This window comes from Tamandua tetradactyla, chromosome 2 (assembly GCF_023851605.1).
Source record: "Tamandua tetradactyla isolate mTamTet1 chromosome 2, mTamTet1.pri, whole genome shotgun sequence".
Classification (NCBI taxonomy): Eukaryota; Metazoa; Chordata; class Mammalia; order Pilosa; family Myrmecophagidae; genus Tamandua; species Tamandua tetradactyla.
In genome coordinates this window covers 10,005,894-10,019,004 of record NC_135328.1, presented here as the reverse complement: position 1 = coordinate 10,019,004, position 13,111 = coordinate 10,005,894, and the positions used below count along the sequence as shown (strand labels likewise).

The window sequence follows — 13,111 nt, the reverse complement described above, 5'->3', positions numbered from 1 at the left end:
CCATAATGAGATATCGCTTCACTCCCACTAGGATAGCTATTATTTAAAAAGAAGAGGAGCGCTGACTAGACTGTGGAGAAATAGGAGCTCTTAATTCATTGCTGGTGGCATTATAAAATGGGTGCTCTGTGTAAATCAGTTTGACAGTTCCCCAGAAAGCTGAACATGGAATTATATGACCCAGGAATCCCCCTTTTTGGTAGATATATTCCAAAGAATTGAAAGCAGGGACTTGAACAGATATTTTTACACTGATGTTTAGAACAGCCTTAGTCACAACAGCTAAATGGTGGAAACAACCCAAGCGTCCATCGGCAGATGAATGGAGAAACACCATATGGTGTAGACACACAATGGAATATTATTCAGCCATAACAAGGAATAGCGTTATAATGCATGTGACAACATGGGTGAACCCAAAGATATCATGTTGAGTGGAATCAGCCAGACACAGAAAGACAAGTATGATATCACATTTTTGAAATCTTTCTCTATGAAGCAGCAAACTTCATAGAGAGAGATAGTTGATACATAATGGACTCAGGTATGGGGGCAGGAAAAGGGAGTTGTAGCTTAATGGGTAAAGAGATTCTATAAGAGGGGATAAAAAAAGTAGAGGGAATGGATATCAGTGATGGGAACACAATATTGTGAATGTAATTAATATTACTGAATCATACACTTGAATGGGGTTAAAATGGGAAATTTTGAGTTATGCATTTGTTACCACAATACGTTTAAAAAATTATAGTAATACTACTTGCAACCGTATACTTCAGAGTTGCCCCACTTTTCCCAAAAGGATGTAATTCACCACAAAAGCATTAATTTGCACCTACAAGCGTCTTAAAAAATAGGTCATGTATATCCAAATATTTGGAATTTTCAGAATCCCTGCTGTCTTATGTAGCCTAGGGAAATTATTTTCATAATTTATTGCTGCAATTCATTTGTGGAAAATAGACATTTCCACTGAAAAGGAAGCAAAACACAAGCTCACCTGCTGCTGCTTGCTACCATGTACCCAGTGCATTTCCCGGGCTTCATGGTGAGCTGGAGTCCATGGAGAGGACTCCCTGTCCGGCCCATCTTCCATACCTCTAGGACATTGCCTGGGATTTCACCCGGTTATTGCAGAATTAACCTGCTGGAACAGGAGCGATTACGACCGTTTTCATGCTGTGGTGGGAAGTAGACACAGAGTCCAGGGGCCAGATGAGTGGCTCAGGAAGCAGAGGTCTCACCCTCCCGGAAAAAGCAGAACCCCACAGGTGTCGGGCAGTCCTGTGATCTGTTACCACGTGGTCAAAAGCCCCCAGGTGCAGCGTCCCGAAACAAGGAGGATGGATGGCGAAGGCTGATGCTGAGATGATCACACCTGGGAAGTTTTACTTGGTGTTACATGAAGACACGGGAACGGATGGTGGTGATGGGAGCACATTATGAACATAATTAACAGCACTGAAGTATAGAGCTGAATGAGGTTAAATGGGGGAACATCAGATGTGTATATGTAACAGGATAAAAATGTTGAAAAAACCACACACCCTGGAACTGCACGACACAAACTGTTTAACACCAAGTTAAACCACGGACTATAGTTAGTAGTGCAATTATAAAAATGTGCTTTCCTCAGTTTTAACAAATGTTTCACACCAGTGCAAGGTGCAAATAATAGGATGGTCTATGGGAATCCTTTATGTTATGCATGATTATTCCATAAATGCAGAACTTCTCTAATAAAAAATAATAATTTTTAAATTGTGTGATGGAAAAGTTTTATTGATGCCTGGTGGTAACGGTAGCATAACATTATGAATAAATTAACACCATTGAATTGTACACTTAAAAACTGTGAAAGTGGGAAATTTTAGGCTGTATATGTGTTACCAGAATAAAAAAAAACAACACACAGAGAACTGTGTAACGCAAACCCCAATGTAAACTATGGGCTTTGTTAATAATATAATTAGAATAATGATGACTTATTAATATGGTAACAAAGATACCATATTAATGCAAAATGTTAATAACAGGGAAAATTGCATGTATGAGGGAGGTATATGGGAACTTTGGATTTTCTGCACCTGCTTTAAGAAAAACTTTCGAAAAGAATTGCAGAATAATTAAAGAATTATAGAAAAGGGCAAAGAAGGAAAAAATCTATAGTCTCATCAACTCAAAATATAACCATTACTTCTATTTTGGTATTTTGTTTGGCTATACTCACGTATATTAAGTGCTTTTGCAAAATTAGGAACACACAATTTTGCATTTTGTTCTTTTACATGAAACCATGTTGCTCTATCATGTCATGAAACACTTTTTAAAACCTTTCTTATAGTTGCGTAATGTTTAGTTTCTGGCTATACCACGATCTATTTAACACCAGTCCCCTATTTTGGTTTCCAATTTTTCACTATTAGAAAAAAAATGTTGTAATAAGTATGTCATTACATTATACGTTTTGAATGTACTTATATATTTATTTTTTTAGGGAAGATAAATAAAAAATGAACTTAATGGGTTTGCAAGTCAAGGACTTTTTTTTTCTACCTTACATGTTAACTCATACCGAACTTCTTAGTCAAGGCCAAAACTAGTGCACAGCAGAAACCAGTTTTAAGCCCTGCTCTGCTAATTCCAGACTCCACTATCACAATGCATGAGGGCAAGCTTTGGGCTTGGAAGTCTCGTGGTTCTAAGATTCAAGTAATCTGGATTCTGAAGATCAAGATGCTTCAGGAAAGCAAATTTACCCCAAACTCAGATGCCTGCAGGAACTAGGTTGGGGAAGGGGTGCAGATGTGCCGAGGGGACTGATGTGACACTTCAGAGACATCTGGGGCGCCGTGGGGAATGCACGGCTCCCACTCTGCCCTGCAGGAAGGAGCCACACGGCCCTGCATCTGTGAGTCTTTTGGAATGCCGCCCTCCTTACAAACCCATCTATGGGCTGTAGGTGGTGGCGCCGTGGGGAATGCACGGCTCCCACTCTGCCCTGCAGGAAGGAGCCACACGGCCCTGCATCTGTGGGTCTTTTGGAATGCCGCCCTCCTTACAAACCCATCTATGGGCTGTAGGTGGTGGCCACTTGTGACCTTCGGAAAATCCCTAGAAAGAGACATCGTGGGACAAAGGAAAGCATCTTCAGTTCCTTGGTGGAGAATCGGCGCTCACAAGGCTTGGCTCCAGGGTAAAAGCTGGGCCCACGGGCACATCTGTGGCTTCTTGGTGCTTTTGGCTACAGCCAGAGCTGGAGGGGTATTTTCATCACCGGTGGGACATTTGTTGTCCATCTGCAGTGGTGAAATGGGTTACACAAACCATTTCGAACTATTGATGGAAAAAGTCCCCAGAGCATGAATGATTGATGCCGTTTCCTGTCCTCATCCGTTTCAAGGATCTCCCTGAGCTAATGGGACCCGCCTCTTGGGCAGTGCAATTGCTCTCCCATGAACAGCCCCTCCTGCATGAAAGCTCCCTCCCTGCTCGGGGCAGACTGGCCACAGATGTCTGGTGCTGCTCTGTGGGGATTTCCCTCTCTCAGCGTTTCCTGTTTCCTGTCTCAGCCCCATCTGCGCCTCCCCCAGTCCCTGACTCCTTGCTTCACCCTGCCTGGGGTGGCGGGCGAAGGAGGCTGGCGGCTGGGACCTTTAGACATCAAGGATGCACTGGAGATGCCTCCGGGCTTCAGGAGTAGGCCATGCGCAAAACGGTGGTTTCTCCTCTGCCTTAAGTAGCATCACCATCGACAGGTCACTGTCTGCTTCACCGGCCTGGAGTTTGGGGAAAAACAGCACTCTTCCTGAAACTCGGGAGGGACAGGGGAAGTTTGGGGAGGAGCAAGTCTAGACCCCTCCGCTGAGAGTGCAGGGATCCTGCGGGATCACAGACACAAATGATGCTTAGCCCATTTCGGAATCGGGCTTCTCTGCTCCGTTGTTTTGTGTTCCAAGCCTCCAGTTTCTGTTCAGAGGCTGCGAATGCAAATTCCTCCAGGGGCCTGGCAGGTCACATGGAGATTGGGGTTTATTGGGGTTGGGGGTTGGGGGCTGGGGTCTGAGGAGAGCTGTCCAGAGCTGCCCTTCCCGCTGAGGGTTAACTGTGGGGGATCTGCAGGCACGTGGGAGCCAAATCTTCCCATTTTCCAAGAGTAGCAGGAAATCCAGATTTTTATGTGAAAGCTGATGGTTTTGAAATGCAGCGATGGATTCAACTTTTCCTAGGACATTCCGCAGTCCAGAGGAACCCTAGCTGCAGTCAGGATTTGTTCTCCTGAAGCCCATTTGGGATCTGCAGCTTCTGTGGGGTGGTGGTGGGATGTTGGCACAGTGTTTGGATGGCATAGAGGGAATGAACCTGCTATTTGATGACAGTGTTCATGCATTATGCAAAAGTAAATCGTTTGGGAAATTCTACCAGGAAATATCCCATAAAGCAGCTTATGGCTTACTGGACATCCACTTATTTCCATAGCCAAATGAAAGGTGTCTCTCCATCAGGCCGTGGGACTGACTGAGAAGTGCATTTCAAATGATTTGTTAATAGAGACGTAAACATTTCCAAAGGGTTTTAAAGGGAAGCATCTTAGAAGGTTCCCCTTTAATAAGGCAACACACTGCACTGTTAGGGTTCCGGGGAAGGTTTAGGGGTGCAGTCCCAGGTAGTCTGGTGGGCAGGTTCACAGCCTCCCATGACTTGAGGCTCCAAACAGGCTGCATTACTTACTCAATGTGGGTGGGGAGAACGCAGAACCACAGCTACCACTGGCTCTGCCTCCACCCTCCCCCTCCCCAACAGAAAACAGGGTACAGGAGCAGCGTCTGCATCTGTCAGAACTGTGGGCAGCCACCCGTCTGGGCAAGGGGGAGCTGTCTGCAGATAAAATGTTTCTTTCCTAATTGGGCTGGGGGCTTTGGGGCCACTCTAACCTTCAGAATAGAAAGGAGGCTCTCCTGAAATTGGCTACCTTAAACTCAGGAGCCAAGTGGACTCGCCCCGAGGACTTTCCACCACTCCTCTGATTTCTAAGCTGGCTGGGTGGGGCCTGGAGATGCTCCCCCAACACCCCCCTGCCAGCAGCCTTCCTCAGTGAGGAGGGGATGAGGGGCTGCAGGCCTGCCTCCTGTTTTCCCTGGCCTTGCCACTTCAACATATTTAGTAAGGGGGAGCTTTCTAGTGTTACTGTAAGTTTTGGGGGGCGGGCACAGAGAGTTGGTGGTGGAATGTGAAAATGCCGAAGTCTTATTTCCAAAAATTTCCTGGGAACCTGGAACTAATATACGTTAAGAAATGCTTAATATTTTTTGAAGAACAAGACTTAAATCTCAGTCCCTTAACAATTAACTTTTTTTTTTAACTAAATCAAGGCACATCATCATTTTATATACCACCAAATTAGAAAGGAAGAAAGGGAGGCAGGGAGGGAAGGAGGAAAATGCTAGCGCGTAAACACGGCACAATAGTACCTGGCCCACTGTCACTGTAAGACACCTCCCTATTGCAGACATTTAGCAAACACTTGCTTCTGAGCTTCTAGGAAGCAAGCGGCCGGCTCTCGCCGCATTTCGCCTTCAAACCCCTAGGGGGCGCAAGGCCGCCAGCTACGGCTCTCGGCGCTTTTCGTGCCCAGAATCGTGCACAGCCTGCTCCAAGTTCAGGAGAATAAAAACTTCCCTTCTGAAGTTCAGAGGGACACTGAATATCCACCAACCTTCTGGAGAGAGCCTGGTTTTTTTTTTTAAGGTAGGTGATCAGCACTAAAAATCAAAGTCTCCGGATTTTCCAAACCCATTTTCTTCCCCTGCCTTTGCGAGGAGGCGCTGCGCAGGTGCCTGCGCTCGGCCCGGGTCCTGGGCGGCTCTGCAGGCTACAGATCAGAAGTGCTCCAAGAACAGCACTTTCCATTAACAGTCGCTCGAGCTGTCTTCTAGTTTTTTTTTTTTCATTACTGAAAACAAGCTTTTTGTGTTTGTATTTTTCGATTATTAAAAATTCCAAAGTCATATTAGCAATAGGGGCTCTTATTCCATCAATACAGGAGTGGGAGTCTCCTTTAGCACGCCACAGCCCGGGGCCACCCCGCTTGCGTGGGGTTTGCAGCCTTGCCCTGATTCCCTGCCAGGCCCGGCCCCAAAGCTGTGTGGAGGGGGAGAGGAAAGGACGTCCCCCCCAGGAGAGGGCGCTGCAAGGACGAGGGTTCAAGGCCTTTCTGGCCCCCTGGAGATGGCGCCGCGGGAACAGGATTCCGGAGCCGCGTTCTCGAAACTCCTCCCCGGCGCGCGCCCCGGCAGGCTGGGCTGCCGGGGGCTGGCCGCCGCGCACTCCGCGGCAGCCCTGTGGGGGCCCTTTTCCATGGAAATGTTTTCCTTCAAACTCGCATGGCTGCACGAGTGCACGCGTGCAGTGACCGGCTCGAGGGGCCTTACATTGCAATGTCCCCGCAGGGTGCAGAGGGGATGACCGCCTGCGGGGTGCGCCCGGGGCAACGGGCGGCGTGCACACGGTGACGCCCCAGGCAGGAGGAGGCGGACGAGGAGCAGCAGCACGAGGCCCCGACCCCCGCGCCCACAGCCCGGTGACCCCCACGAGCCGACGGGGCCCTGCCCAGCCCCACCCGGCGGCAGGTGGACAGTGTTGCTATGAAGAGAAAGCATGGATTGTCCCAACTCCAAAGCGCCACACGCCAGCCCTCCGCTATTGTGCACCCTCCATAGAAATGCAAACGAGCCGCGCGTGTGCCGGCCGCAATCTGCTTGCCCTCCCCGCCCCCCACCCCGGGGTCCCCTCCAGGCCCGGCCGCCACGGGCCTTGCACAGGATTTCCAGCCGCAGTCCGCATCCAGGGGTCCAATCGGCCTGGCGCGGACCGACCTCTCACTCCAGGGGCAGCTCGTGTGAGCGGGAAAGGGCTTGGGTTCCCTGCTTGCTGCAAGCTGAAAACCAGGACTGCACGGTATTTTTGTTTTTTTCTTTTTTAACCTTAATTTCTGGTTTGCAGGCCACAGTCTTAATAAACTTCAGTTGAAAAGTACAGAGAAAAAAACAGAACGGTAGCAATCAGAGCGAATGCCAAATTGGTTTTTATTTAAATTCGTCAAAGGTGCAATTCACCAATTGCACAAATTTGCAGCATCATATTAGCAAACGAGGCTTTTTATTATTTTTTTCTTCCCCTTTTCCTTTTAAGGACTGTAAAAAAAAAAAGGCGAGAAGAAATCTGCAGGCTCCAGTCTGCCTGGTAACACCCTGACAAAAGCGGCAGATTTGGGGCATTGTAATCCCCCGCACCCCTCCCCACGTGGCCTTCTGGCACGAGCCGGGCCAGCCCGCGCCTCATTTGCATCAGAAAGCCCGCGCCGACCAATCGGCGCGCATCTAGCGCTCCCGGCTGGTCTATATAAGGGCGCGCGGTGGGCCCCCCCCATGCCTCATTCGCTGGTTGTAGACTTCCCGGGCCGGGTAGCTGCGAGCTCTTCCCCTGTCTGCTCCCGCGTCCCCTTTCTGCTCCATCAGCCTTTGTGGATAACTTGCTGATCGCCTGGCGAACCATGACTCTTGAAGAAGTCCGCGGCCAGGAGACGGTTCCGGAAAGCACCTCCAGGTGAGTTGGCGCTGGGACCGGGCGTCTTGGGGGCTGCGGGATCCGGGAAGAGGGATGGAGCCTGGCTCACGCGCCCCCCTCGCCCGCAGGATGCAGAGCGCGGGGAAAGCACTGCACGAGCTGCTGCTGTCGGCGCAGCGCCAGGGCTGCCTCACCGCCGGCGTCTACGAGTCCGCCAAAGTCCTGAATGTGTGAGTAGAGACGCGGCGCCGGCCGGGGGACCTGAGCGCGGGCGGCGCGGGGAGTTCCGGGGCGCGCGCCGCGGGCCCTGACCTCGCCTCTGTCCGCCCTCGCAGGGACCCCGACAACGTGACCTTCTGCGTGTTGGCCGCCGACGAGGAGGACGAGGGCGACATCGCGCTGCAGATCCACTTCACGCTGATCCAGGCGTTCTGCTGCGAGAACGACATCGACATCGTGCGCGTCGGCGACGTGCAGCGGCTGGCGGCGATCGTGGGAGCCGGCGACGAGGCAGGCGCGCCGGGCGACCTGCACTGCATCCTCATCTCGGTGAGTGCTTGCCCCGCTGTCGCCTGGCCCAGCCCCGACTCCGGCCCCGGGGACGCTGGCCGCAGCCAGGCTCACCTCTCCGTCCGTCTCCCCGCAGAACCCCAACGAGGATGCGTGGAAAGACCCCGCCTTGGAGAAGCTCAGCCTGTTCTGCGAGGAGAGCCGCAGCGTCAACGACTGGGTGCCCAGTATCACCCTCCCCGAGTGACGGCGCGGGGCCGCGGAGACCTTAGTCTGATCAACGCGGCGCGATTGCGCCAGGGCGCCGAGCGCGTGGCCGGTTCTGTGGATTAAGCCCTCGGAGGGAGCCGGAATGAGTCGTGGAGACTTGGCAGGCGGTGGCGCTTGGAGCGGGACGCGGAGTCGCGCGGGGCTGTTCCCAAGGTGGGCGGCCGGCAGCGGCGGGCGACGGCGGCGAGGGCCAGGCTCGCCCCGGAGCTGAGGGACTTTGCAAGTGTCCGGGAGCTGCTGCTCTCCCAGGAAGGCCGGAGGGCTGGGGACGTTGGCTGCAGGCGGCTGGGAAGGCAAGACTGGCTGGCAGGACTTGGGTGACTCAGCAGCAGCCTGCGTTCAGCAGAATCGAGGGGAAAGGCGAGGCTGTGGACTTCATACAGTTACAGGAACGGCGGCGAATTTAGTAGACTCGCACAGCTTTTTTGCAAAAGAATCAGGGGCAGTTATTATTTTTTTTTAAAGGATGCTGCTGCTGGAGCTTTGAGTTTGACAATAAACGTATTGAAACCAACTTAATTCTCTTTATTGAAGCGGGGTGGGGGTGGGGGTGTGCTTGCTGAGGTGGGGAGGGAGCTGGCCGGGTCTTTCAGATGACTTGCTGAAACCTGGAACTGGATGGCACCTGCTCTTATCTTCCTGTTGGGCACAGATGACAGGTAGTCCTAGGAAGCTGGCCCAGGCTTTGGGTAGAACTGGAAGCCCTGTTCCTGTTTCTCCTATTTTGGGAAGATTTAAAAACTTGCCAGACAGAAGCATACTGCAGATAAGGCTCCAGGGCAGTAGCTTAAGGGTGGCCATTCAAGCCGATAACAGTGACCTCTCCCTCTCTCCACTCTCCTTCCCCTCCCCCACCTCCCCCTCCTTCCCACAGCTGCTATTGCAACAGCTTGCAGGATGCAGACAGGGTGTTCCTGCACAATGAGCCTTGCCTTCTGCAGGCACTGCCCCTGGAGGTCCCTGCAGGACTGGTGGCAGACAATGCCCTCAGGAACTCCTCTCATAAAAACTGATAACAAAGGGGCTGTGCTTACAGGTAATGTTACAAAGGTATTAATATCAGATATGACACTTGATGACTAGGTTTAATTCTGAGCCATCATTCTGTCATGACTGTGATGGAACTCTAAAAGATCTGAGCCGAAACTGGGAGGGAGCATCTGCACAAAGAGTTGTGAGTAGATTTGAGTGGGGTTAGCATCTGCTGCCTACTATTTTGAGTTTTCTCTTCCTACATCAGAGTTAGGGGACTGCCACTATTCACACTCCTATTTAATGATTTAGAGGAGAAAATTAAGTATGTATTTAATTTATATATTTTAAGCAAAGATTTTTAAGAAGGAAATGATGGGCAGGGGTAAGGGAATGTCCTGAGTTGAATCGATCTGTTTTTTTTTTAGACCAGTACATCTCAGTTTATTCCACGTGCCCTGCAGTGTAGTAGCTCTCAGTAGGAGAAATAAACATGCAGCATGTACTGTGCCAGCCCGACTCCAGGCAGTCTCCAGAGCCTTCTGGGGAAAGCAAGGATGCTGTGCTGTTTTTCTAGGAAGTAAACTCTGATTGAACTGCAGTCCTGGGGTGGCTAATTTGCCTTGCTTTTTTAAATGAACTCGAAATTGTGAAAGCATTAGCAGGAAAACGGGAACTGCACCAGCTTACTCTTTCCTGAACGAAAGCCTCTTGTTCCACCCTGCTCAGCTCTTCAAGGTACTTCATGTTGATAGATAGAGGCCCCGTGAAATAATTCAGCTATGTCTGCCCAAGTTTCATAAATGTTTTCCTGATCTGTCACTCAGAGCTTTCCTTGTTGAGGCGAAGTCTTGCGGGGTTGGTTTATATGCACAGGCTGGATTTCTAGCATAATGACTGTTATACTACAGCATGTCATCATAAACACAAACGGGGCATAATGACTTTAAAATGTACCCTCGAATGAGAAATTTAGCAGAACATTGTACAAAGCGGGTGGCAGGTCCTCCCTGCTGGCTGAGTGGCCCTTGTGGAACACTGAATGGAGAGTCCTTGAGAAACTTGGCTGCTGCAAGGCCACTTGTCTGAGAAGTTACAGTGGGAAAAAAATGCATGTGTGGACACAGGGCCAGGCCCAAGAGGTTGTGCTCAAAATTTTTTTTTTTAAATAAATGGATGTTTTAACAGAAATCCTTAAATGCTGCTAAGATGAAATACTCCAGACGGCTGGTAATAAAATGAACACAAACTGTTTACCAGCACATTGCACTTAATACTTCCCACAACCCTATGTGATAATGTGTGTGTGTGCACGCTTGTGCGTGTATAAAAGTCCTTAATACATGCTAATTACTACATGTATTAATCCATGGTGATTGTTTTAACACAATGGAAAAGTGCTGCATGAGCGCTATTTGATAATAGTACTTTAAAGTGAATGAAGGGAAAGCAAAAAAAAAGAATAACAACAACAACGAAATAATACAAAAAAGAAAAAAATTTTAAACACAAAAAACAAAACAAAAAACACAAAAGTGAATGAAGGCGCCTGCTTCAAACCACAGGGCTAGTCAGTGGACTAGCAGATATTTGAGCCAGATAAGGCTGGCTCCAGAGCCCACACGCTTATCTGCTCTAATATTCTTCCAGGTATCAGGGTGTTTGCGTTACCAGATAAACTTTTTTTTTTGATGTGCATGGACCAAGATTTGAAACTGGGTCTTCTGCATGGAAAGTGAACATTCTACTATTGGACCATCCATGCACCCAGATTTTTTAATTTGGAAAAGTTATATATATATACATACATATATGTATATATATCATGGTACAAATATATATTCACTGTACAAAATATATATATTCACAGTACAAAAATTGTAAAACCCAAAAAATCTATAGAAAAAAGTAAAGGCGTCTAATCCACCCCCACCACATTTTTGGTATATTTCCTTCCTGCCTTTTCTTTTCTCTCTGAGGTGTATAGATCAGGGAATATACATGTGTACGTACAACATTCTTTAAAAGCTAATCTCATTGGATATTTGGTTTAGTTTCCTCCTTCTTTTCCTTAACATTCTATTACATTTCCCCCCCTCCACACCCCCAAATGGTGTTGTTGGGGTGTAGGAGTTTTCACTGCTGCCACAGGCTCCAGCATGGTGGGGGGTGAAAATGGACATTTGAACATGTGATCCACTTCAGAGTCTTTTCCACCTTGCGGTCATCTTGAAGCAAGACCGGCCTCTGCTGTGTGCAGTACTTTAAGAGTCACATGACTGATACAAAGCTGTCCTTGCCCCAAGGCAAAGGAGAATCGTGTATGCTTGTTTTTTCTTTCATTTTTTTTTTCTTTTTGCATCTGAGCGATGCTGTGAACAATTACAGTGCAAAGCCCTTTTTGTAAAGTTGAAGTGACTACAGAAGTGGCAGGAGTGACAAAGGGACTGGCGTTAAAGAGGCGGTGACCCTTGTCCATGCCTGGCTCTGGACATCATAGGAGCTTGGGCCTGCACTCTTTCCTGGGTACGATGGCTGTCAGAAATGATCTCTAAGGCGTATTTTCCTTTTTAAATTTTGTAGTTCTTTGCATTATGCGTCTTATTAAACCATCAGCCTCAATAGTACAATGTATTTTGCTGTCGAGGTTTGCAAAGAGCCACTTCAGAAAAAGCAAAAAAATTTTTTTTCAGAGGACAAGCAAAGATGTTGGCCAACAAAGGAAGGCTTGTGAGGTCAGTTCAGGGAGCAGATTTTTTTTTTGCTTTTTTTTTTTTTCTCAAGATCCTTGCACTTTTTCTGCTGGTTTTCTGAGATAGCCCCTGCACTCCTCATTCTCTGATGAACCAGTATGTCCCCAAAGATTAAAGGGGATTGTCTCTCCACAGTCGCTGTGTAGCGATGTTAGGACTTAGCCTGGAGCAATGAAACATGGAACTGCATGGAGGGCCTGACCTGCAGGCCAGCTGGGACCCCAGGATGCCCGGAACTATGAAACAGCTTTGATGTCTATCCAGGTGATGCTCAGGTTGTGTTCAAATTTAGCTCAGACTTTTCTTCTTTACGTGTGAGAATAAAATTACCAAGTGCTTTTACTTCTCATGGCAAATCGGGCTGCACACACAGATATTGAGCGGAACCCTCTCTCCAGGTGGGGAGGTGTGTGTGGCCAGCGGAGTCTAGCAATGTGTGAAGGGCAGGGGAATGGGCTCCGTGGTCCACCTCCTGGTGTGGACTCTGGGAGGAGGTCACTGCGAGAGCCGGTAGTGACAACTCGGGGGCTTTTTGCTTTCAGCCCAATAATGCACGCGAAGACCTTTACAGAGTGGGGAGAAAGGCACTGCCCTGGACTGGGATTGGTAGGAGATCTGCTCTCCATCCTGGGGTTCAGGCATTCACTCATGCACTGGTCTGGTCTTTCATTTATCTCCTCATTCATTCAAATGGTCTTTGTTGAAAGCAGTTAACCTGGGAAGCTCAGCCAATCCAGGAAAGACCCCTGGCTGGTTCTCGGGTCTCTGTTCCAGCAGGGAAAGGTGACCTGGAGCAGGAGCAGCCGTGAGGGTGCTGAGATGAGCTCCAGGACTCTCCTGCGGTCCGCAGGCCCACTCTTTAACCCATTCATCCTGACCTAGAAAATATGATAAAGCCAGAAATAAGAAGTGGGAGCACAGCAGATGCCCTTTCCCCAGATCAACTGCTCATTTTATGACATCTCTTACAGGCCACCAAAAAAAAAAAAAACCACCTCACAGTTCACATCCCACCATTGTTGTGCCCTCACATGCACCCT

General features: G+C 49.0%; 1 protein-coding gene across 1 annotated transcript; it reads left to right on the top strand.

The window, feature by feature from the left end:
* The first annotated feature begins 7,429 nt into the window (after positions 1-7,429).
* Positions 7,430-8,860, top strand: GADD45G (growth arrest and DNA damage inducible gamma). The gene is made up of 4 exons (XM_077131453.1): positions 7,430-7,605; positions 7,695-7,796; positions 7,902-8,115; positions 8,213-8,860. The coding sequence occupies exons 1-4, from the start codon at positions 7,553-7,555 to the stop codon at positions 8,321-8,323; spliced, it is 480 nt and encodes a 159-aa protein (XP_076987568.1). The 5' UTR covers positions 7,430-7,552; the 3' UTR covers positions 8,324-8,860.
* The last annotated feature ends 4,251 nt before the right edge of the window (positions 8,861-13,111 follow it).

Coding starts and splice junctions, on each gene's coding strand:
- GADD45G (XM_077131453.1), top strand. CDS start 7,553: ATGACTCTTGAAGAAGTCCGCGGCCAGGAGACGGTTCCGGAAAGCACC. Junction 7,797..7,901: donor TCCGCCAAAGTCCTGAATGT/GTGAGTAGAGAC, acceptor CCGCCCTCGCAG/GGACCCCGACAACGTGACCT. Junction 8,116..8,212: donor TGCACTGCATCCTCATCTCG/GTGAGTGCTTGC, acceptor GTCTCCCCGCAG/AACCCCAACGAGGATGCGTG.